This window comes from Embiotoca jacksoni, unplaced genomic scaffold, assembly GCF_022577435.1.
Source record: "Embiotoca jacksoni isolate LCO1_2020_lvr unplaced genomic scaffold, fEmbJac1.0.p SCAF_6, whole genome shotgun sequence".
NCBI classification, from domain to species: domain Eukaryota; kingdom Metazoa; phylum Chordata; class Actinopteri; family Embiotocidae; genus Embiotoca; species Embiotoca jacksoni.
Genome location: NW_027185414.1, coordinates 16,014,735 through 16,040,574, shown reverse-complemented (window position 1 = coordinate 16,040,574; position 25,840 = coordinate 16,014,735). Strand labels below are relative to the sequence as shown.

General features: G+C 41.2%; 1 protein-coding gene across 1 annotated transcript in view; it reads right to left on the bottom strand.

Annotated features, from left to right (window-relative positions):
* The window catches only part of dennd2b (DENN domain containing 2B), a 40,306-nt gene extending 14,726 nt beyond the window's left edge, over window positions 1–25,580 (bottom strand). The window contains exons 1-11 of the mRNA XM_069174219.1: window positions 25,335–25,580; window positions 15,286–15,384; window positions 8,964–10,247; window positions 7,399–7,544; window positions 3,811–3,932; window positions 2,311–2,526; window positions 1,809–1,905; window positions 1,590–1,634; window positions 1,037–1,221; window positions 558–667; window positions 153–222 (exon numbers count right to left, since the gene is read on the bottom strand). Of these exons, the coding sequence (XP_069030320.1) occupies window positions 153–222; window positions 558–667; window positions 1,037–1,221; window positions 1,590–1,634; window positions 1,809–1,905; window positions 2,311–2,526; window positions 3,811–3,932; window positions 7,399–7,544; window positions 8,964–10,247; window positions 15,286–15,359 (2,349 nt within the window). The 5' untranslated portion in view covers window positions 15,360–15,384; window positions 25,335–25,580. The remainder of the gene's footprint in view (window positions 1–152; window positions 223–557; window positions 668–1,036; window positions 1,222–1,589; window positions 1,635–1,808; window positions 1,906–2,310; window positions 2,527–3,810; window positions 3,933–7,398; window positions 7,545–8,963; window positions 10,248–15,285; window positions 15,385–25,334) is intronic.
* Between the last annotated feature and the right edge of the window lie 260 nt (window positions 25,581–25,840).

The following is a 25,840-nucleotide window of genomic DNA, read 5'->3' as shown; positions in this document are numbered from 1 at the left end:
TTGGTTATTTTTTTAATCATTTCTTTCCTGTTGCCACAGCGGAAGGTCATGTAGCACATCACCAGCCGCACAGGAAAACTGCATCACATGATCAAACAAACATGGCTCAGCGGGGTGTCAACAGGGAGCAGAGGAGCGCAACGTTGGCTTACCAGCAGGCGTCTGCAGTACCCAAACCTCCTGCTGCCGTCCTCTCCCGTCAACATGAAGGAGAATGTCTCGCTGTAGCCAAAAAGAAATGCAGACACATTTCGATCAACACAGACAAACAGACAACTGCACACACATCATATTTGTGTTGCGTATGGCCCAGTTTCACATGCATGCAGTGGTGTAGCAGGTGCAGTATGCAGATAAAAGATTTTATCCAGCATGCTGCAACAAGGGTGGAGCTGTTTGACTATTGAACAGTAGTTCAAAATATGCTGTGTGGACAGTATCTATCTCCATTTTATCAACAGCTGACAGCTGTTGTCATTTTGTTTGTCTGTTGTAAAGCCTCAGCAGACAATTAAGTATAAGGAATTAGACACCATGAGGAAGAATCTTGGTAATACCTGGTGTACTCTGAGACAGGACTCCAGTCTCTGGCATCAGGGAAACAGAACTGAGGAATGGCTTTGAGCCTCTGCTCTGCCTCCCTCATCTGCTTGGTGGGTCTCTCCAGCTGTGAGAGGAGGGGAGGGGAGTGGAGGGGAGTGGAGGGGAGTGGAGGAGAGGAGAGGAGAGGAGAGGAGAGGAGAGGAGAGGAGAGGAGAGGAGAGGAGAGGAGAGGAGAGGAGAGGAGAGGAGAGGAGAGGAGAGGAGATCTAAGCGTTGGAAACCATCACTGACATATTTGTGTTTGTGATTTGCAATTCCAGGGCGAAATCACTTAACATCCTGGGGAGGTTTGTTAAAGTATTTTAAAGGCACTGACACATTTGACTTGACTTTTAGGGTTTTTGTAGCATGTGAAAATAACTCCAGTCACAGAGGTGTCTTGTTATGTCAGGTGTAAAAGGTGTCTGAGAGAACCAGCAGCATTTAGTTTTACCTTTGGGAACTGATAGGTGACCTCAGGGGAGTAGGAGTTCTTGCTGGCTTTCTTTTTCAGAGAAACAACCACAAAGTACTCAAACAGTTCTCTCTCCTGCCACTCAATGAGCTGCAGCTCCAGCGTACGGTAGCTGGGGGCTCGTCGCAGGATGGACTGCAGTTTTAATAACCTTTGGGTGTGAGCTGGGGAAGAGAAGCAAATATAATTCACACAAACTTAAAAACTTATGGTGGAGCATGAAAAACAGAGGCTCAAGGGGTGTTAACTTTCATCCAGTCATAAAATTGTATGTTGTTGTTTAATTCAGTTTTACTATCACTACTAACAAAATGAAACCATCACTAAAATCTGTATTTATTGCTCTCATTCAGACATGTGATAGATGTTGTATGATCTACTCATAATCTGTGCAATGTTTCAGTTCCAGTTCTGTCGTCTGTGTTGAATCTAAAACTGTGAACCAACCCTGAGAAAAACAGCGCTGAGGAAAAGGTCAGAGCTGGCAGGAGTTTACACCTCCCCACTGCAAACGAAGGCTGTGGTCACTCACCTTTGAACCTGTCATCAGAGTCACTCTCACTCTCACTGTTGTCATCTGGGGGTAGATATCAGACAGACAAGAAGTTTTTCTATGGGTCAGAGGGCAGTTTCACAAACATGTGTTTATATCACAAGAGGAAAACAGAGGGAACTCTGTGTGGGTGGCTGAGATGCAAATATTTACCCACTTATCTGGCCGGTGGATAAAGGGGATAAAGACAGGCCTTACCTCTCAGAGATGCAGTCTCAACATTAGACATGGACAGCTTCTTCAGCCTCTTCTTCCCACGTTTAGTGCAGTAAATGGAGTTGATCCTCTGGACCAGCTGCAAATAGAGGAAAGAGGAAGTTCTCTGTGAGGAATCTGAAGTTTTGTTTCTTTTGATCCTCAGTATAGAGGAAGCAGGGGTGTACCTGGCCAAAAGTAACAGAGGGAAATAATATTCATGTGTGTTAAGGGTTGAAGAAAAACTTGAAAGGATTCAAGGAGAGTTCTAGAGAAAAGGCACCACAAGGGCTGAAACCCACACAGTAATTACATGCATTAAGGTACTGGGTCTTAAAAACATCTTTTCCAAACTGAGGAATTACAAATGATCCAGAGCTGCTCTGACTGACTTGATCCCACCAGAAACCTGAGCTGGGCCGCGAAGCAGGAACGGAAAGAGAACACAGTCGGAGCTCTGCAAGGACTTAGTGAAGGTGTTTGTGTAGGATCTAGCAGTATGTACCTTGGGGATCCTCCAGTGCCTGTGTGAGGCCAGGGTATCACTGGTGCTACAGAGGCTATCATCCAGCAGGCCACAAGGGGATGTTGATACCCCGGACTGGGGAAGAAGCAGCATTTCATCGTGGCTGTAGCGCTTGGACAGCTGTGATATCCTGTGGCTCTTTCTGTCACTTGGACCAGGGAGGCGCAGGGACTGGCTGCTGGGTTTGGAAGGCAACTAGTCACAGAGAAAAGAATACAGGAAATTTGGTGCATTTCAGTAATTTGGAAAGTTCTTATAAATAGTCACCCGAGTGCATTCATTCAAGACATTGTATATATAATCAGGTGTACATGTAGTTTAAAAGACAGTGGACTGTAGTAGTTTTCATTTTCACTGGTGGAGTCTGTTATTCCCTCACTGGATTCTTTGGCTAAAAGGCAGTGTGCCTTTTTGTGAGCAAATTTCTCCCACAGCAATCAAAAATCCATTTTGTAAGTAAAAATATATAAACTGAGAATCAAATTATTGGGATTGCAACCAAAAGTTCTTTCCAGAAGCAAAATGCTCAGGTCTGTGAACAAAAACAACAAAACTGTAAGAGAGAATTTGTTTGCAATCCAAATATTTTGTATTCTCAGTTCATATATTTTTACATACAAACTTGATTTTTGATGGAAATGTAGGAATTTCCTCTCAAAACTCACAAAAAACACCAAACTACCTTCATAAAATTGCCTAATTAAGAAATGTTGTCTGCATATAAACCAACATTACTCACATTATCTCCCTGATGCTTATTTTTCACGGTATCAGAGCTGTATTAATTTACTGCCAACACAAACTGAACAGAAAAGCATTCAACCAGGGGAACACAAGATGGCTTTTATTGTGAAGCTGTCACAGGAAACACAAAGTGGTAGGTCAGCACTGACAGCGACGACCGATTAAAAAACAAGACATGGACATTTTCTTCTTTTGTGACAGTTGATAGGTTTAAAATATCGAAACCTTCAATTCTTTAATGTACCTCTTCTGTGTCCTGCTGTTGTGTAGAAAGCTACTTTCGTTGTGTGCAGCATGAAATCCGATTGCAGATGCTCAGGGTGTGATGGACAACAAATCCATCTTCTTTATTAAAATATAATGGGTTTGTTTGACTGCACTTAAACAGATCCTCTTCTGTTGTGTTCCTGACAAAGTAGCTGCTCAGTTAGTGTTTGCAGAGTATTAAGCCACAGTGACCATGCATGCTCCCTCTTTTCTATGACAAGTGCTTCAGCAATGAAGCGAGGAAGCCAAATCTGCAGATGATCCTTTCTGTGAACATCACTTGGTCTAAACATGTCAGACTGTTTCCTGTAGTGACACAAATGAGGTGTGAGATTCTTTAAAAGATCTTAACCAGGACTGCACTGACACCCAGAGACGCGATGTACGTTAGCACAGGAAAACATGTCTGCCGTGTTTACTACAGGAAAACAAATCAGTGCAGTGAATCCCAACAGGCTTATGACTCACCTGAGGTGGAGAGTTCAGCTTCCTGTCCATGGTGGTCCAAGATCTGGTGCTCTCCAACAGACAAGACTTCCGGCCCAAACTCCTCCGCTTCAGGTCAACATCCTCATATGGATTCTCCTTCTCTGTGGGGATGAAGTAAGCACTCAGTGAGGCTCAAATAAAACGTCAGCGCTGAAGCTAGTAACTCTTCATGGACATAGGCTTTTTTGACAGAAAGCAGATGAGGCTGAGGGGTCAAAGAGGGTAAACAGGGGGCAGCGCAGGGTGTCAGGGGCACAAGAGGGCCTCCCTATGGTTGGTCTGAAAAGAGATGAGTCATGAAAGGTAAGTCAAAGGTCATTCCCAGCTGGCTAAAGTGAACTCCCATTTTTCAAAACAGTTGCTGTTGGCACTGGGCCCCACAGGCCCCACAGGCCCCACAGGCCCCACAGCGCCCAGCTGAAACTTCTGGACACAACACTGCTGGTGAGTCACTGTCCAGGCATGCAATCTGTCTACTGTGAGAGACCAAGAGGAGGGTCTTCGTCTTAGAGATTCTGGTAATGAAAGTGGTCAAATATTGTTAGGAGTTATATTTTACTGAGAAAATATATGATTACAATAAGCTAAAATAAAGAAATCTTTATTGTGAAACACACTAACAAATAAATATATATTTTTGTGTGAGTTTAAAAAAAAAATCTAATTCCAAATGAGGTACAAGCAATAAAATTTAACGAATACAGTTTGTTTTCAGACCAGGGTTTCAATTGCAATAGGTGGAGACTTTGCCACTGCTCTATAGATGTACTTCAGTCAATAAATAATGGCAGAAAAAGAAAATGAACATTACAGAGCATTGCACAGCTCTCACTGATGTCACCTGGCAGAGGACCAACGTCAATAAAGAGAAAACTTGTGTAACACCACAGTCCATGTCTATTCAGACATGTGCTCTGAGAATAGCTTTCTGGCAGGGTCTGAAAAAGGTTGTGAGAAACAGAAGAAACCACAGCGAAGAATAAAAACAGAGCCAGATGGCGTCAAAATGCATGAAGGGAACTTTTAAAGGAAAGAAAATCTGTTATCTGTCGACAGAAACTGAAAAAACAAGAATCAATTTGGTAGCTGAGTTCCTTCCTCCTGAGGATATTAGTGGAAAACCTGATGAACGCTGGTTGTCAAACAATGAGTTGGTGTTTCTTTTAAACAGTTAAGATTAAAACACAGGCAGAGCCTTTGTTCAGTCATGTAAGTTTAGGTTAATTATTGATCCCGTGCACATACCTATGCACACAAACACAGACAATGTACACTGCCTGGGATCTTTAGAGCGTTTGGTTGTGTCACAGTAAATTAACTCAGTGGAGTTATTTTCTGTGCATCATTAAAGCTGAGGAGCAGAAAGAGACGGCTTAGCATGACCCCACGTTGTGCCGCTGCTCCATTAAACTGAAGCAATACTGTAATGAGAGCCTGCTGGGAAAATGATATGTCTGCAAAGCTGCTTATGTACTGGAGGGTACTAATCTACTCCTCTGATTACAAACATCCACATCTCTCTCTTAACACACCCCCAGACACACAGTATTATGTAGGGAGTGGACACACCTCAGCCGCACACTGTGATTGTACATTTCTGTGTACACAATGGACACTCCGGGCAGGGCGAGGCACAAAACAAACTATACCAACAATGTCGGTGTCAGCTTACCCTATAAAGTAGAGAGCTACAGTATAGTGGCGCAGCTAAACAGAAAAATGTAAGGGATGAAAAAAAGGTGTATCCATCATAAAGAGAGTCTCTTTGTAAACACATTTGGAGACATTTGGTGGGAGAACGAGCAGTATTTTTGGCAATTTTATGTCTGTACTAGTCTAGGTGTAAATTTTGAATCACTTGTACCAGACAGTCTCCCTGCTTTATTCACAAGAGTAAGATCAGACAGTTAAATCATAGTATCACTGGTGCGTGACTCATTAGCCTGTAAACAGATCACTCATCGTCACTCCATCTATCAAATACACTCGTTCTATTCCATTGTATTATCAAAATTAATCATGTGGTTGTTGTAACACTGCAGCACAGGTCACAAATGGATTGCACTCTTTCAGGTAAACATTTAACAACGAGGACAGGTGGCAAAAAAAAACAAAATTATGGAAGTAAATGTCCTTCCAAGACAGACAAGGAAGCCAAGACGTCCTAATGGAGTTCAAAAAGTATGTGGGGACTTGTGGTTCTTTGCATGAGATGCTTCTTATAATACTGACGCATTTCCATCTGCTGTGCCTGCTTCTCAAATGGACCATCTGACTTTCACCACTAATCGTGGTGGTGAAATCCAGCACTCTTCCCTATCACTCCTTCAGTTTGAAAGGTTTTGTTTGAGCAGATTCAGATTCAACGTCTTTGTCAAGAGAAAACAAAGATTGGCAACAGTGCATTTCCAAACTGCAGACCCGACACTCGCAGTGCTGGGTGAACAATGGGAGCTTTGTTGGGATTCACATGAAAATCCGTCATGCCCTGACACTCTCTCAGAGTGCTGCGCTGCACATCCTCAGCCAAAAAAAAAAAAAAAAAAAAAAAGCTCATTAGCACGATACCGATACCCAATTAAATTAATGCAAATGGTTACTTGTAGGAATACCATTAAGGAAACTCCTATATGAAAAATCCAGCCCTTATTTGGTCATCACTGAGCATTTAATAGAAAAAATATTTCAGAGTGTTAAAACTTTTGACTGCATCTGAAATCTGAGCTTCATCATGAGCCTATACGCACATTTTCACCACATTAAGTATGCACCGGGGGAGTTGGGCCGAGCTGGGCAGAAGGCCTGGGGTCATTTGCTAGTGGAAAGGAATTTGGCTCTTCAACATGTCCAGCATTTCATACACACATTATCTCAGAGAACAAACTATTGAGCTTTATTTATGGTGAGACACAGCATGTGAGGATGAGACTCGACAATCAAAAGTTTGCAAACAAATAGATATTTTCCGATCTTCACTGTATGTTAGGTCAAATGTCACTGATTACAACATATTTACTGACAAAAGAGTTTTACTGTGAAAGTTTTTCACCCTCCATGAGCATGTGCTTTCAGAGAACTGGATGAGACTTTGTGAAAAATGTGGATAACCAGACAACCGTTGCAGTAAAATACATCCAGTACAGCCACATGTTATCCATTAATCTTACGCTGAGGCAACTGTTCATTGACTGCTCCCACAATGGGACTTTTTCTGTACCCCACACATACAAATGAAGCAGATACAGGAGGAGGAGCCACCCTCACATTCACATTACATTAGGCCATGCACGAGGCTGTATGAATCACTGAAACATCTGACTAATGTCTTCAAAGGCCACTGTCATTCACAATGATCATACAATGTGTGTATTAGTTCTTCCTGACGGCAGTTATAAACACACAATACTTCAATGTTGGTGCTTCCTGCTCTCCCTTACACAATAATAACATAAGTTGCTGATGAGTTTTCTGTTGATCGATTAATTGTTTCATCTCTAAACTGACAGAATGACAAAGACCAAGTAAACGAAGGCTTCTTTTCAAATCGAAGTTAACCAGTGTGCTTACCTACTATGTCCTCATAGGCATTCTCCTCTAAAGTGCTTTTGGAACTGGGTCGACTCCGTGTGCCTGTGGTCAGTGCACCGTTCTCTGTGGGTGAGGACGGATATGAAGACGGCAGGCTTACAGCATCCTCCGACTCACACGACTCTCTGGAAAGAAATGAAGACAGTTAAAACAGTCCAAGATAGTTGAACAAACAAAATGACAAGGGGGAAGCGTCAGTGAGCGTCTGTGTCTAATTCAAAGGCTGCAGACAGATAACAGAAGACAGAAAGACGTTATTAGAACGAGTCCAGACAGCCGGTTTTACATCAAACATTCTCTACTTGTCATCTGGAAACAGAGAAAGGCTGAACTGCTGGCCAGGACACTTGTAGTGTTTATAAACAGAAGTCCAAATCATGGTATTTTCCCTAAAAACCTTACATCACGAGTATTAACGACAAAACAGAAACACCATGATCCACATGTGCTCCAATCACAAGGAAATGCCAGATTAGTCAAAAGTAAACATGCAGATATCTTACTATTTCTGAGTGTTGTCTGTACAGTGTGAGGTACACGTCACATGTCAAGGCACTGTAGAAAATGTTAGCTGAGCTACATTAGTGGAGGCATCTACAGTACGGTCGTGTCGCGCCATCGACAGCTTGTGGCTTTTAAGCCTGGTCTGAAATTGCTACAGCCACAGGAATGTTAAACACAGAGTCCGAGGGACGAATGTTTTAAGGATTTTATGCCGATTTCACATAGGGACGATCTGGAGAGGCCCCACCCTCACACAAAAGAACTGAGGACGTCCGATCCTGAGAGCTACAAGTTGATAAAACCGGTTGTATTTTCAGGTGTCCACAGGATAGCTGCTGCTGCCAGTTTAGTTTGTACACTTCTCAGAGTAAGAAAATTGATTTTCTAGGAGTTTGTACAAATTGCCAAATCTGTTTCATGGACCGGCATGAATTTCCGGAAAGTATCTGGAGTTTCAAATGTTCTGTAAGTTATAATAAATCAGCTAGTTTTAGTGTGAACAGCTTTCATTCTATCCAGTATGGATTTACCGTAAGAATTAAATTAGCTTGTAAGCCAAAAAGCAGTAGACTTTATAAAAACAGCACAATCCTCTCCACAATTCAATCAAAAATACGATTTTCAGTGGGAAACTTAACATCTGATTCAACCATGAGCTTCAGTGTGAATCCTAACTAAAACAACTCTGATGCTGCAGCCAGAGACATTGATCAGTAGCTTACTAAACGACAGCATCAACAAATCAAGCAGATATAATCAGCAAACTAAACTCTTCAGAAGATGGTCAAACACTTTAGAAACTTTTGCAACTACCCCCCAAAAAAAGATCCACTCAATGAAGCTAAACTAATGCAGACAAGAGGTATAGATAGCGTAGTATCTCCAGCACATGCTGTTTACTATAAAGTGGACTCAAGACAAACATCATTAATGTAGGAATGTAGGAAACAAACTCATACAGCTCTCTATGCTTTAGAAGTCTCGTGTATTTTCACCTGAGTATTGAGAAAGACATTAGCAGGCTGTTGGTTTCGCCTCACCTGTCCTGGATCCTGATGGGGGTGCTTCCCTCGGTCTTTACTATCCGTGTCATGCTGGGTGCAGGGGTCGAGGGCAGAGGCGGGGGAGACTCAGAGGCTCTGTCTGGAGGTAATCCATTGGCTGGCAACACGTCCTTCTGGTCCCGTTTGGCGTCGTATTCAAAAGTGCGTTTGGGTTTAGGTAAGGGGTTGACTGGTGTGCAAGCAGAGGTCTGTTGGCTGGGAGGCTCTGGGCTCTCAGACCTGGTTGAGCTCACGCTGAACCTTTGTCTGAGTTTAGAGAGCTTATCAGGCACCAAAACAGCATCTGGTTCAGTGGCCACAGAGCAAATGCTGCTGCGCTTACTGGTGCATGTACTGTCCAAGTCGTCACCTATCATAAAGGACTTTTGTCTCATCTTGTCTGGAGCATAGCAGTTACTCAGATATCGTGGAGGGGGTGGGCTGGGATTCTCCTTCAGGGCTTGCTCTATCTTTTGTATCCTGTTGAGGACTGCTGACGTCTCTTTACGAGCAGACAGGGAACGTACAAATGTTCCTGAAGACTCTGTCTTGCCTATCCTTTTCTGGAAACGACCTCGACCATCTCTGTCCGACACTCCTTCCTCTTCCTCTGTCTCTGTGTAGGAGCATTCGGAGAATGCTGTGCTCATCCTGCGAACTCCCTTAAAGTCAAATGTCTTCTCGCTACAGGGAGAAGAGAGAAGGCTCGGGCAGCCTTCACTACCCCCTACTCGCCCTCCTCCTCTTTTATCCAGACACAAGCTCATCCTAGGCAGAGACACCCGTCTGCACTCCCATTCTGAGATCTTTTTGCGGATTGTGGCGGGGGGGACACCTGCTGCTGGGTGGGTGAGAGAGAGGGTGCGCTTGTGGCCCTGGTTGGAGGAAGGTCCCAGTGATTGTGTGCTCCAGCTCAGAGGCCTCCCATTAAGTCCATCTCCTGCAGAGAGATCCCCTTTTTCCTCCTTCTGCTCCTGGAGGTCCTGACTCTCCTGACAGGGCTCGGTTTGAACTGGGGGCTTATAGATGGAGAGCCTGTTATCCAGGCAGCTGATGCTCTTTGATTTAGTGAGACGGCCTTGGGAGTCAGTGTCACCTGTGAGAGACGCACCGCTGCTCAGGCTAGCTGTCTTGCTGGTCCGTCCAGCACGTAGCAGGAACCTGCCGTCGGTCCTGACGTACCTACTCTGTTTGCCGGAGCTCTCGCTGTCGCTGAGGAGAGGCTGTGGGCTCTGCCTCTGGTTGGCAGAGAGAGAGAGGCACGCTGATGTAGACTGGCACCTGAAACAAGAAAGAGAAAGGTGTGAACAAACATTGAAATGTTTCTCTACCAACACACATTCCAGCCCAACAGATATTAATAAACCAAAAGGGGGCAAGTCACAAGAGCTGCCAACAAGTCCACTCAACCCAGCAGCATGAAAAGCAACAGAAACTCAATGCGGAACAGATGCGAGAAAACTGTAAAGAATCAGCTGGAAGTTTTGAATTCATTTCCAACATCAAGGACAGAATGAAAACCTGAGCCACACATTTAGAATAACCACAGGAAAGTATTCTGTCTTTGGCAGCATAAGATTCAAATAAAAGCCAAAGGAAATACAGACAACATTAAAATGCCACTGTGGATTTTTCCACATAATCAAAGCAAGTTGAGGAGAATCACAGAGGACCTCACACAGAAAACAGTTTGCCAAGCGACATTTATTACAGCGCTCTTACCTATAAGTCTCACTGCTCCTCTCAGGTCCTCAAAGTCTTTTCTGATCCCTGCAGCTCAGTGATAGGAGGTGCTGCAGTGGCCTCACGCTCACTGCTGGCTCCACCATCATCTATCACACTCACTCACACCTTTTCTCACGGTGCTCACCTGCTTTCAGGTTTCCACAGAGAGGCTAACTTTTCATGTAGATCCAGATCACCCTACTACTCATAGTCTTGCAGGAGCCTTGTCATTATTTGGACAGTGACTAACCCTTGTGAAAGGGAATCGTTGTGAGATCTGATGTCACAGCCCTGCTTAGAATAACAAGAGTTATGGGAGGAGGAAGTGCAGGGCTGCAAACTGTGATCCAACACTGCAGGTTGAGACAAATCCAGCTTCACACCTATCTGCCCTTCCCTGGTTCCATTCCTGCTGCTCCAAGGTGGAGAGACTTTTACAACAGCGAGGTGTCTGCAAGCTGTAACCATGATGGATGTAGTTGTCTTACGTCGCTTGAAGGAGTATGAGAATTCAAGACAACTCATATCTGGAATTTTTTACTAATAGTTTCTAGCACTCTGGAGTTAACTAAATAGATGTTTAATCACACAATACTTTACGTATGGAGATTAATCAGACTGATATATGAACTGATATATCAGGGCACCTTATTTCCCCTTGCTTACTGAGCAAAAAATAATCCAATATGATACTGTGGTTCTTACAAAGCAGCATCTCAGCTGTGTCTGCTGTTTGATATTTAGTTATGTTGGAATATATTTCATGTGTTTGGTTAGCGTCAACAGTTTTGTTTTCGCAGTTCATGTAAATAACAAATGCAATCAGCTTTACTTCACTGTGTAGTATGGATAAACAGTATATGGAAATTTAAATGATTTATAATACAACATACTGTGGTTGTATACAGATATGAGTATATTTTTATGTGTTTATTAATGTACAGTATTTGTCGACGACAATAACTTCTCCTATGAAGACATATTCTGACAACTGCGTTTTACAATGTTGTCAATCATTATCTGTTTATACACCAGCTTCTTCTTTTTGTTCACAGGAACAATTTATAGCTGTTTGGTAATACATTAATTCAAAATTGAATTTACTTACTAACTACATATTAATATTATGAACAATTTATTCAATGTTCATATACTGCTTATCAATGCTAAATTAAGAGACTTAAAGTCCTGCTGACATTTTACCAAAAAAAATACAACCATTAAATCACCATATGATGATCAATAAAACATGAAAACGACTTCATCTTCAGTCTTATCTGAAACAAATCATCAAACCTGTGTGTCAATAGCTGCTATAGCTACTTCACATAAAGTAAAATACATTTGTAATTTAAGTTTGAGCTAAACCTCAACAGACCATCTTTCCACCACTATGAATAAAGTGAGCCCTGATTATTACCTCACTCACATCATTAATGCAAATATATACAGACCTGGGAATGAAAATAGTTTAAAGGTACACTTCAATCTAAAGTAAAAAGTCTATCAAGACTTTCATATTTGCATCAGAAAGAAATCCTCAACATTTTTACTTTAAATACTCATTTGGAAGAAAAAAGGGCTTCTAACTAAAGTAAAACTCAATAAGTTTTAATAAAAAACATTATTTCAAGAATGAAATGAGACGTTGCATTTTCATGTTGAAGCTGGTTGGATTGAAGCTAATTCTAAATACTTCATACACAGTAATACAGTTTAGATCAGTAGTGTTAAAACCTAAAGGTCGAGGCTCCTAAAGGCTCACAAAATAAATAGGACAGGAAATAAAAACTGTTTTCAGTTTTGTCATAAAGAACCTCAAGCAGACACTGTTTTTTGGAGGGGTTTGTATTGTATTTTTTAAGATTATCATATGTTTTTTTGTTTTTTTTTTCATGTAAAATCCTTAAGTCATGAGTTTCTGTCAGGTAAATAAAGTGCAGTAAAAAGTACAATTTAAAATTAATAACCTAGTGTTTTCTTGGCAAAACTCGGAAGCAAACTTGTGCCAAGGAGTATGACGACTGCAGGACGCCAGAGAGGGAACAGTGTCTCAGAAGCCAAATATCAATGGGGGTGTTTTAATAGCAACCAGACCAAACGCTCAGGAATACCACTGACACGACAGTTTATTGGGTTCATCATGACAGTGTACATTTTTTCTCAGGGTTTGACTTTTTTTTAAACATGGGGAGAACTCAGTGCTGTGTTTTCAGACTCAACAATGATTCTACCAGTGTGACACTAAACATGAAATAACAAGATGATCTGGGAGAAAATAATGACACTGGCTTCATGCTGTGCTTTGATAATGTTTTGAAGAGACTGCATCTATGTTTCATTTTAAATATATTTACATCATTATATTCTGCAGTGTCTTCAGTCTGAAATGTTCGTCTGACTGAAGTGACTCTACTGATATGTAGACGGACTTTATCCTGTCACCCACCCTTACAATCTATGTTGTAGTAACAACATTCAAATATACTGAAGTATATATGTTTGTTTTGTTAGTTCATTTCGGGTATTTTGTATCTTTGGTTATAATGATTTATGATTTATTAGTTTCCTTGCTTTGGTTTATCTACACTGTACTTGAATGTGATCTGCTTCCAAACTTTATCAAACAGCAGATTTAATAGACTGCAAAATAAAAAGAAGTCATTGAAAATTATTAATATATTAGAATGTTATGGCCTCATTTTGCTAGAACTAATGTTTATGTTGTAAAATAAAATCTGAAGAAGTCTAAATTAGACACAAAAAGAAAATATGTGTGAATTTTCTTGTCGATTCAGGACTTGGGGACCTTTAGGGCTTGTGAAAACAGTTTAGTCAGGTTCAGCTGGCCTGGCCACACATACAGTACTGTACAAAAAGCTGAATGCCAGTCACAACCTGGCCTCTGGCTTTCGCTCAGGCTTCTTGGGCATGCTAACCACAAGCCACTTCCCGTTACTGACCGGACAGAGGGAGCAGCCTGCTCACAGAACCAGAACTTCTACTACTATAGTTCAACTACAAGCTGCATGTCACTTGTTAACTTATTTGCACATTTGCAACTATGATCCAGCACAAACCTATGAGCTTTGGAGGGTTTAGTAAATAAGGGGACTGTGAATTTCACACACTGTGAAATCACAGGAGCATGAGCTCCCTCTCGCCCAGGGCTCTGCCAGCATGTTGCCAAAACATCTCTCTGAATTGCTTTGCAGGGTTCATTCTAATCTTTGATGTACATAACCTTCATCAAAAGTACAACATCAAAAGAATACCCAGTATTTAGTAAATTTGCAATTATTCCCTCAGACAATCAAAAAGCAAGAGTCAGCCAGACTGCCACCATGTTGCAGCATGTTGCCATGTTGCCTCTCGAGGCTACACAGTTCAATATGGGTGTGATTTGTCCAGGAAACTGATCCCTGGTTAATTCCCTAGTTTGGGGGAATGCATTGTGCAGCAGTATTCAACACAAATAAATCCTGTCCATCTGTTAAAACACAGAGCTGCAATGTGTCTTTGCTTCACGTCCCGCAAGCTTTGAATGTGATCTTAAAGATTCAGGGGTAACTTGAGCCCATGAGGACCACGAGCTGCCAATGAGGCTCAGCTACAATGACAATTCATTTTACTGTTTCATTTTATCCTGTGCAGTCTCACTGTTCCTGTGAGAGACCTTTGTGATTCTGAGATGAGTGTTTCAGTCACATTTAGAGTTGCCAAACGTACACTATGGAGAATATAATGTATATTTATAGGGAATATAGTGCATATTAGTCTGTGGTAAATATGGACATTTACATGCAAATAAGTACCCTTTATATTATTCAAAAAAGTGGCATTTTGATTAATATTTATGTGGTTTCCTCAAAGCTTAATTTACACCAAAAGACATTACAGAAACCAGCTGCCACAGATTACATTATGTTTTGTGGTCTAATAAATACTGTCTTCTGTGTATGTACTGCTACATCAGCACAGAAAATGGAGGAAGGAATGAGCAGTCAAACAGTAGCATTACCTTTATTAGAATGGCAGCACCATTGGTAACAATCATCTTGCTCAAATCAGCCATCAGACCATGACATGGTGATGTGTCAGTGTGAACACAGAGCACATCTTTTCCTAATCGCCTTCCTGTTCCTCAGAAGAATAAAGACCATTAGCGGCTTGATCAAGAATGGACAGGATGATAAACTGTAAGAATGAAGAGCCTAGATATCATGTAGCATTTTCAAAGTTCACTTTCCTCTCGCAGCAGGACACCGTCAGGTCTCAACATGCTAACACAAGCTTCAGCTCACTACTCACAATTCAGAGTTGGATGGGGCCCTTGTCCAGGAAACAGGATTGTACTTGCAAAAGCTTTGGAAGTCTTATCATGATTGACAATCACTGTTCGTTTTTCCCATGCACCAAAAAGCCAAGACGATCTACGACGGACCACCGATGGAAAGATTTGGTTGAAAATGAATGAGCTGAAGTAAAGGACTTCTTCCTCTTTCTCTTTCAAAATCAGATGGAAGCTCGGAAACCCTGTGATGTGCCTGGAAGTGCACATTAACCTTCCCACCCTGCCCCAGGTGTCACTGACCTGTCGGGGACGTCCCGGGGAGCTTTATCGCCTCCTGCACGAGGCACAGCCTTCGAACTCTTGTTGGCAGTCATGCTTGTCTGCAAACCACCCGCTCACCTGATGGACAAACACAAAGATGTGAAACATTGGAAAAGCTGCAGCTTTAGGCAAACAAAAACATGGCCTAAAACCTTGAAAGGTCTGGGATTGTTACAGGGAATAATGGACTTGATTGAAGATTTCTGTAACCCTCAGGTCAACCTCAGGTTGGCCTGACACAAGTTCTCTCAACCCTAAAGTCTACTTTTCTCCATTGAAGATAAAGATGAGAGTGCAGGGTGAACTATTGTGCTTGAGAACTTTCCATTAAACTAATTAATAAAAATTAATCCTACCATGTGCCCCCCCTCACCACATCTGCCATGTTGAATCTCCAGTGTAAACATGGCAGACGACTGTCAGCAAACCAAAAGTAAGTGGCATAACTAACCCAGCATGTCGACAATGTCGTGCCAGAGAGCCTCTGGCGGTCCTGGCAAGGCTTTATTTTTCCGCCTAGAAAATGTGCCTTCAGCATCAAAACACACAGAACTGCATCTCTGTGACAGAAACAGCTAAAGTGTTGTTCAAAAAGTTCTTTATCAATATTTGGATCACAGCCAAGGAGGAAATTGGGAAAGAAAACCACTGCTAACCTGCTGATATCAAGATCAAAGAGGCGGTTAAAATAAAGCACAAAATACATATTTGCTCATTTATTCCCGTGATATAACAGAATAATACATTTTTGAGGCCAATTGATATTTATAGAATCTGATAACATAGGAATTAAGTCGACACATATAAACTGAGTGGAGTTTTCTACAATCTGAAAATAAGCAATTGCCATCCAATAAAAACCTCATAGATAATTTGTGCAAGCAGTTTATTACAAAGTATTTATGTGGCATCACCACCCAGCGGCCCCAGTATCTACAACAAGAACAAATGAAGAGGTGACTTATAGAAGCACAAAGCCTGCGTAAGGAGGAGGTCAGGGTGGATGGATAGGTCAACAAAACACTGGACTTTAACACGGGACACTACTTTTTGCCTAACTTTAACTTCACATTTATTATTGTAACCATGACTGTGAAGGTAAATTTGAACCCGAACCCTGATCTTTACCTTAGCCTATCTGAATTGTAACCAAAGAGTCGTATTCAGACGGTAGATCAAAGTACCTATTGTGTCGTTCAGGTTGGATCTGTTGTATGTACTTAAGCCCATATTTCACTGCCGGTACCGGCTGATCTTCACCCTATTTACGTTTGTTGGTTTTCCATAGGGCAAAAGTTGTGGACAGTACCCAGTACCTGATACTATTTTTGGTATCACTTTCATAAAGATTCCAAGGGTGATGAGCTGATATCAAAAGGTGACATAAACACACTGTAGACCACTTATTGGTCAACTCTGCATTAAGGGGGTACTGTGTTCAGCGGAAAAACAAAATCCAGAAAAGTGCATGGTAGCAAAAGCGAGTAGAGTCAAGTAGCGTAGAGCCGGTATCAGCAGTGAGGTCTAATGTAACATTGTTTCAAAATTCCCACAAACACATCTGTGACTGTACTGTACTGTTACTCTCTGTTAACAATCAACTGACGTATATGATACAGACATACCAGCAATAAGATAATATTTGATAACAAATATGTCCGTTAAAATAATACTTCTTCCTGACATGTCCTGAGATTGATGCCTAACCTACAATACATAGGAATTGAACAGAATTACGTTGCTGCTAAGAGCACTTGAAATACTTCAGGGTATGATATTTGTCAATTGTGATTCAGTTATTTTCATGTAAAGCGACATTCTCTTTTAAATACTATAAAAAAAAATTAAAAAAAATTAAAACTTCAAAACATCTTCCTTACAGTAAACCTTTCCTGGACTTGATCTCAAATTAGACCAGCAGTCAGTAAGGCCTCCCTTCAAACTGGAGGCTATTGCCCCTGAATGCAGCGTTGACCCTTTCAAGAGGGCTCAAAGCAATAGTTCTGGTGCATACGAAGGTTAAATGGTGATCCTAGAGACCAGAGGTGGAAGATAGGAGGGTGCTTGGCAGCATGAATTGTTTACAGGAAGTTGTTGTATGAAGAAACCAGGCAACCAGTAGTGGAGCTGATTCCTATAGAGACAGACGAGGAGAGCGAAGGAGCATTCCTGCTGTCAGCTATTTCCTGTAACTGTGGACTGCGCGAGGAGGACGAGGCATGCATCATTATTTTCATCTAAAACAAAGAATGATGTTGTCCTGCCTGCGTACAACTCTCCGCTGTGGCCATTTCTTTGAGAACCACGAAAGACATCACACTTGAATTTAAACAGAATATGTGCAGAAAATTGGACAGGAAATATAGGAAGGAGCCTGTGAATTAACAATGGAAAATAAAAGTCTTCCCGTGTACCAGTGTATCAAGAAATTTGCAGATGACTCAGTGCAACAGTTATTAATTAAACAACATAACGTCTGTTTCAAATTTCAAAGTATTTCTCAATCGATTTATATAAATCACATTTGTGGCAAAGAATACATAGGATAAATAGGATTGTATGATGAAAACAACCTTGGATATTCAAGTGAACAAAAATGTGCTAAATAATGATTATACAACAAATCAAGCCTAAAAAGGAAACAGACAAAAAAATAAGCCAGAACTTTTTAAACCAAGTTAAAAAAAAATTGAAAATAGAAAATCCAGACAAACTGGCAGGTGTTTGAAATATTATTTCTGATTATTACCTGTTTTCAGAAGTGACATTCACTATTCTCTCTCCAATTAGAAACATTAAGCTACTGTCAGTTTAATTTGTAGCATCTCAAAGCAGACAAACAACTGGCAGGAGTGGAGAAAATTAAACTGTTAACAATTTATATTATGTCAGTTCTACACACCTTAGTTACATTAATTTGAGAGCAATGTTTATTTGTGTAAAATTCTGTGTTGTCTTTTTTTTTTTTTTCTTCTTTTACAGGAAAGCTACAATCACAGAAATGGGTCACAGAGGCCGGAGATGTACTTCACAGTGTAAACACCAAGGCGTTAGCTGACTGACTTCCTGAGGTCTGATACGATCTCCCCACACAAAATCACAGGCTGTAAACAACCACTTCTAAGAAAGCTCCAGAGTACCTTTAAGTGCATTCAACCAGATTCAAGACAACATTTCCCTTGAGATGTCAGAGCCAAAGGCGCGCTAAGGGTCAACAAGTGATGACACACTTGACTCTTCTTCAGTAATAGAGTTGTAATGGTCACATAAGTTCACCATTTGTACAGTCACTGTGATGGGGGTACATGTAATTGTTCATTTGGTTGCTATCACCAAGGATTGCACATAATTTAATGTCAGTGGCCGGTGGCATCTGCACGGCAAATGGACATGTGTTTTTAAGATTGTTTTCCTAAATAACTGGACTATATAAAGAAGGGAAGTGACGTCACTGAGAGAGCGCTCAGGTGGATGGTGGAGGCGGCGTCCAGAGAACAATACCTGGCGGCAAGTCCAGGGGATCTTGGAGAATGGCTCCACGTCGTGGAGTATCTTCCTTTTGGATTACCTGAAATATGGAGTTTTTCTGCCAAAGGAAGGGTTTTACCTTCTGGACGAACAGCGGTGGGGAGATCTGCGCGGACTTTGCTTGGCTCACCACGTTTCACCGGGTATCACACCTTTTTTTTTGGTTTAGACTGTTTTTTAAGCCAACAAAGACTATGTATGTTTGTGCACTTGGCGATAGGGTGTATTTGGGTTGTTTGGGGATATTCGGCGGGTATTGTTTGTGTGTTGGGGGCGGCCTTTGTTTGTTACGGCACCCCTCTTTGTTTGATAATTACTGTCCAGGTGGGACGCGTCCTAATTTGTATTTTTTTCCCTTTAATATATTGCACCTCTCAACCAACTTGTGTCACTTTCATTCATTTATATTTTTGTTTCACATTATAAGCAGGTAAAGGTGAGGATATTATGTTTAGGTCTTGAGTTTTTTAGTTACTTAGGAGTTCAGCAGGCTGGAACCATACGGTGAAATCAGGTCCGCCCGTTCCCTTAAATAGCGTGTAGCATTTTTTTCCTTACTATTAGTTAGGGTGAATTGTTACAGAGTTGATATGGATACAGAGCAACACCAACATGGGATGGAGTTATGTTTCTGAATAACTGAAAAATCACTCATACGTTCTCTCCCTATTTAGCTCTGTTTTTGATCTCTGCTAACTAAATATTTGTCTCTTTAGCTGCCAAATGCTCCTCTATGTTCACCAGCTTGTCACTAACTGCATCTGTCTGCTGAACAGGTACTATTGTGTAATTTGGATACCACAGCTGGAAATAACTCTGATAACAATGGTGGGACTGAACCAAAAGGATGAAGTAACAGGCTGGAAAACCTAAACCATAATCAAGACACTAAAAAGCCGAGTAGAGCTGCAGAGTCATGTTGAGTGGACCTTTTTACATTACACTTATCCATCTGATCTTTTATAAACGTGCTTTAAGTATGTCGACTTTAATATTGTAGAGATGACAAAGTGTTGTGTTTCTGAAGTTGTTTGACCTCATTGTTGATGGCTTACAAAGAAAATCGCCCTGACCAACCAGGTCAGGGAGGAAACACACCACTAATCCACTTTTAGATGTCAACACTCCAAATAAAAACAGCAGCTTTATAATATTTGCTCCCACAATCACACATCCCAGGTGACTGCTTCTTCTGTTACTGCTGATGACTGTTCAAGCAGAACATCCAAAGTTAGAGAGATTAAAGTTTTACTTTCTTACTTTTAAAACAAGCTACTGCTTAATTCCTTTTCTTCTAACAGTTGTTGCCAACATGAGAAATTTGCCTGGTTTTGGTTATGAAATTTTAAAAAAATCCCATCCTCTTAATCACCGAGCTTAACCATGTCCAGGTTTTTCCTGGTTTTGTCACATTGGTGTCCAGACGTACTAAGTGATTACATGGGAGGCATATCAATGACGCATATTTTCCTCAGCAACAAGAGCATATTGATGGACCAGGGCTAAGACAGTGTCTCCAGTAGACTGTTTGGGCTGGAATAAAAGAGCGCTTTGTGTTCAATACATCCTTGAGAGGGAGAGATGGTTAAAAAGTAAGTCTGTTATCAGTGTGTGTGTGTGTGTGTGTGTGTGTGTGTGTGTGTGTGTGTGTGTGTGTGTGTGTGCGTGCGTGCGTGCGTGTGTGTGTGAGAGACTCTGTTAGGTAAAATATCCTTTAAAGAGAGTCAACATGTCCTTGGCCCCATCACCTTTAACAGATCATCTGATACACAGTTTGCTCTGCTCCAAACAGGAATGTACTAATATTTACCAGATCCATCAGACGGTGGCTGCATTCAGAATATTAAAGAATGTTTTCAGAGGGTAAAATAAAGCACAGTAGATGGGCCAAAACACCTGGAGTCAATGCCAAGAGTTTTGTTCTCATTCAGCAAAGATTACACACAAATATGCGCACTCTCAGCACCTGGCACTCGATGTTCAGATTGTAATAGCGCGGCACAACCTTATGCAAGAACTTAATATTGACGTCATGATGGATGAACTTTCATTAACTTCCTGCAACTGGGGTTTCCTTTCAGTTCTTTTTTTTATCCAAAAACATGCAGCAGGAGACACAACCGCTTCCATAAAGAGGGCCTAACACTGTAATTCCCCACTTTCCTGCTACTTGGCTTTTCTGGTCCTCTATTTGTGCTCATCAGCAACTTGACTACAAGGTTTGTAAAAGCCACCACAGGCAGCCATAAAGCAATGGGGAAAAGGAAGAGTGAAAATCTCTGCAAATTCTCAACTCTTTCCAGACGTCACAACTTAGCTGGCAGACACGAGCGCACAAGCCCACACGCTGACCCACATCATTGTTTCAATATCTGCAGAAAGGACAGTTTTGTCCCCAAAGGACAAAAAGAGACTTGAGCAGATTGAGTGGAATCGTGTTAGCAGAGCAGTGTGGGAGTTGAGCTGCATAAATATCCTTTGAGACGGGTATCCAGCTTTTGATAGTCAACCTACAAAAGGATAAATAATGTCCAAATAAAGTCATTTTAAATGCACACATGAACTGTACATGTGAGGCGTACACACATATAACCTTATGTTTTATAGGGTAAACCTCGTGGGAAAGCAAAAAGTCCAAAATGAGAAAGAAACTGTCGTAAATTGTGGCTATATAGTGTGTATTGTGTTCATAATCTGAGTCTCTGGAGAGTAGTTTAAGGTTCTGACAGCCTCTATGTGTCTATGTAAAAGAAAACCCCCAAGGTTGGTGCTACTGGCAGTGGCCCACAGCCCATACCTATATAATTACCCCACCACATGGTCTGCCATTCTGCCGCTACAGAGCTTGATTGACCAGGTGGAACCAATACTTGGAATCTTTTTTTATCTCCTTTTTTAGCAGTTTCAGCTTGTTTTTTTGTTTTTTTCAGGGTAATCATGGCATATTTTCTCTTTGTGTAAAAGAGGAAAAACCCTTGTGTGTAACCTAGATATGAGCAAGCACAGCTGCAGAGGCAGGCATGTGAAAAACAGGCTTATATCGGTCTGAGCTGCGGCGGGGGGGGGGATAGTTTGTGTCACAGAGCTGACCTCTGACACTCTGTCTCTGACTTTTCCAAGGACATAAAATGCGTTCCTGTTTGCCACTGTCTTGAAGTTAGAACTTAAGTAAACAAAGACAATTAGTTTTACTAACACCTGTGTTAATGCTCATTTTCCAGTGTCTGACAGCCTCACACAGGTTGATTTTTTTTTGGTCACTTACTTGGATATTTTAATCAAAATTAAGATAAAGAAGTCGGACAAAGACCTGCAACGTCACCACTTATTCAAAACTTAGACACTCATTAAATCTTAGAAACAGTTAACATTGGCTTCTTTTGACCATAAAGGTGAAGTTTCTCCAACATTCACCGAAAAGTTTTAGTTAGAAGCAGAGCAAACAAACAAAAAAACCTTATATGGGCTATTTGTTGAGTAGTTAATGGGTCAAATTTCCTATATTGACATTCAGATTTTCAACATGCTCCACTGTGTTTGCTGATGCACAAATTCAAAATGGTGAAAGAAAAAACAAATGATTGGAAATTCACTTTAACCTCTCATATGGCTTCGAGTGCTCAGACTAGAGTTACTCTCGACTTCAGCAGCCAGAGAATGAATTAAGACAACTGAACATTAACTAAGAGAAACTTTCCTTCAGTCAGTTGTTTGTACCCAATGTGTATGTAAGTCAATGTGTGCTGATTAATGGCACTGTGAACATTCTGCTTTGAGTCAAAGCCACGAACAATTCATGACACTGAAAGCTACAGGCCGTCTACTTTATAAAGAGGCTTTTTCCTGCGTCATTTATTCTGAGTATCAACAGGTTCTGATAAGTGCTTAAGAGCTGAAAACACCGTTGACAGCGTTTGTATCCAGACATCAAACCTGACAGTGAATGGCTTGTATCTGAGCACGCAATTTTAGATTAACTAACATCCTGAGAAAATAAAGGCAGAACATCTTATGGCACGTTAATGTTGACATGCTGTCATGTTCAAAGGGTAATGGTATACAAAATCCAATTAAATGGTTAAAAACCCACTAAATATACAGTCATAAATTATTTGTAATGTTACACAGAGGTTAACTTACACTGTAGCTGACTGATTATCTTTACTTCACAGCAAACATGAAGAGATGCCAATAAAGAGATGATGCATCAAGAGGCAGTGAGTTTAGACAGATGTGTCACTGTCATCATACACATGTCTGACATGACCCGCAGACAGCAGGACAACTCTGTAGACAGTTTCTCATGTCTGTTGGAAGACTAACAACACTTCATTTGTCTTCTGCTGTTTCATAATTGCAATGCAGTGTTGAAAACTGACAAACAAGAAAGTCTATATTTAGATAAAGACACTTGCTTGACTCCAAGTCTGCTGCACCACTTCAACAATGAAAACAAATTTCCAGCATTTCGTTACTTCTGCGTGAGCAAGCCAATGTTTTGAGAGCCATGTCTATAATCCTGGTCAGTATACTTAGAACCACTATACTGTATTCTACTTGCTCACCACAAGTGTGTGAAATTAGGTATTTGACCTTAAGACACATGAATGTGAAACCAAAGGAGAGCTGAAACATTCAGAACAGCCAAAGACTACTTTCAGGCAGGTAGATGCATCACATCCTTTAGATAGACTGAAAAAAACCAAGATCTACATCTGTCATTTCTCAATGTTCTACTTGCTCACCACAACTGTGTGAAATTAGGTATTTGACCTTAAGACACATGAATGTGAAACCAAAGGAGAGCTGAAACATTCAGAACAGCCAAAGACTACTTTCAGGCAGGTAGATGCATCACATCCTTTAGATAGACTGAAAAAAAACAAGATCTACATCTGTCATTTCTCAATGTTTTAAATACATGTACATCAGACCAAATGCTTCCATTACACGCAATGAAATGTGGAAGCAGCTTTTTTTGGTTTCTAAGGAAGGTTTGTCTCAGGGGTTGATAACTTTGGAAGAGCTTGAGGGTAAAGTTAAGGGAGATGGTCTTGTGATTTGCACAATAAAAAAACATGTCTAAAAAGCTGAGCCTAAATGTCCCTTCAGCAAGATGCTGAACAAAACCGTTCTATCAGACGCTCACGCTCCGCAATCCTCAGTAAATCACAATAAAACTATCTGCAGGGGAAAACTTTGACTGAATGACCTTTAACATATCTGGTGATAGGCCAAGCTCACTCCTGTTAAACTACATGGACAACAGAAGAGAGCTTCCTCAATAGCTTTGTGTTGACAGTGTGTCCAGTGAGAGGGGAAGGTCATTGTTTGATCTGCACAATAGAAAGGCTTTAAGGGGAAAAAGGGAGAGCTTAAAGAAAACTAGGCCCAGCCATGGGTTTGCATTATACTGAATAAGATAAGATCGTAAGGATTTAGGCTGTAATCTGTTAAGAAAACTCCTATTAAAGACACTCATCTTTCAAGGTAAACCCAAAACCCCCCATATTTAAAATACAAAGACCTCAGTGAGAGCATACCTTACCATACCCAGTACTGCTTTAGAAATGTGAATATATTAATAACTAGATGTGTTTAGGACTTTAAAATCCATAAATGGATCTAGATCAGCAGTAGAAATCACATAGCAACAGACAATATATATATATATATATATTTTTTTTTATCCAAGTAAGTGCAGGAGGTCAGGAGAAAGTAAATATTTCAGACATTTAAAAAACAAAAGTTAAAATTCCGATTTTAACCCCACAAACATATCTGATAATCTCACTTTACTGGCAGAGTAGAAAAAAATAAAAAAAAATAAACATGTATAAATTGCACACAAAAAAGAAGCCCACTGCTATGAACGTAAATGTATGTACATCTGGTCTTATACAGCCTCCTACTCATTGCCCGTCACTACATCAAGCTTTACAGTACATGGGTATGCCAGGCGAAACAAATACAACTGCACGTGTACAACTTTGTATCAAATAAACTAAGACAATACACAACACATTAAAAGTTCTGGTGTGTGTGTTTTTTTCTCCCCAGACAAAATCAAATGTCCCCCTAAAGCCCGACGTACAGCAGAAAAGGCTGATCTCGGCTCGGAGTCTACGGTCCTGCGCCGTCTCTGTTTATCTGCTGCTGGTTTGACTTTTAGGATGTTCAGTGATAATAACTCGGTCTCATTATACAGCCCGCAGAGTTACTGCCTGGACCCGCTGGGACATTTTTCTTCATTCAAAGGGTCAGCAGCAGCAAAAAAAAAAAAAAGCACTCTGGTTTTGTTCCTGCACTTCATCGTTCGACATGTCGATGACCAAATATGGTCACATGGAGACACTTTAACGCACCTTGCAACTTTTCTTACGACAACTTTCCCGTTATTTTCAGCCCCGTGTTTCGGCCGCTATGACCGCTACGTTAACCAGTTAAACTTCCTGCTGCAGCTCGTCAGCACAGTGTTCAAAACGCAGGCGGCTTTTTACCTCCGAGTTTCTCCTCACATCCATGGCTGCTGACATTTTGAGATTTTAATCCCTTTGCGACGCACAAATCCCGTTCGTCTACGCGTTGAAAAACTTTGGCTGGCTGTGCCGGATACCTGCCCTACTCAATAAACTCCGACTCATGTCTTTCCAACCCGAAAAAAAAAAAAAAAAAAGACAGAGAAAGAAAAAAAAAAGAGAAACCCCTCCTGCCTCCCCTCTCCTCTCTCTGCCTGCTGCAGAGGGCAGAGGCAGGACTTGTAGCCATGGAAACGGGTTGTTTGCCCCCTTCACTTTTCTCGAGATTTGCCCCCCTCCCCTCCCCCCCTCCCCTCTCCCTCCTCAGCCAGGCATTCAGCCTCTGTCCCTTGTTTATTGTCAGGCTGCTCTGAGGACTGTGGATGAATATTCAAAGGCTGATGGGATGAAACCGTGCTGGCAGCACTGCAACACATTGTCATGCAGAAATACCACACACACACACACACGCGCACACACACACACAC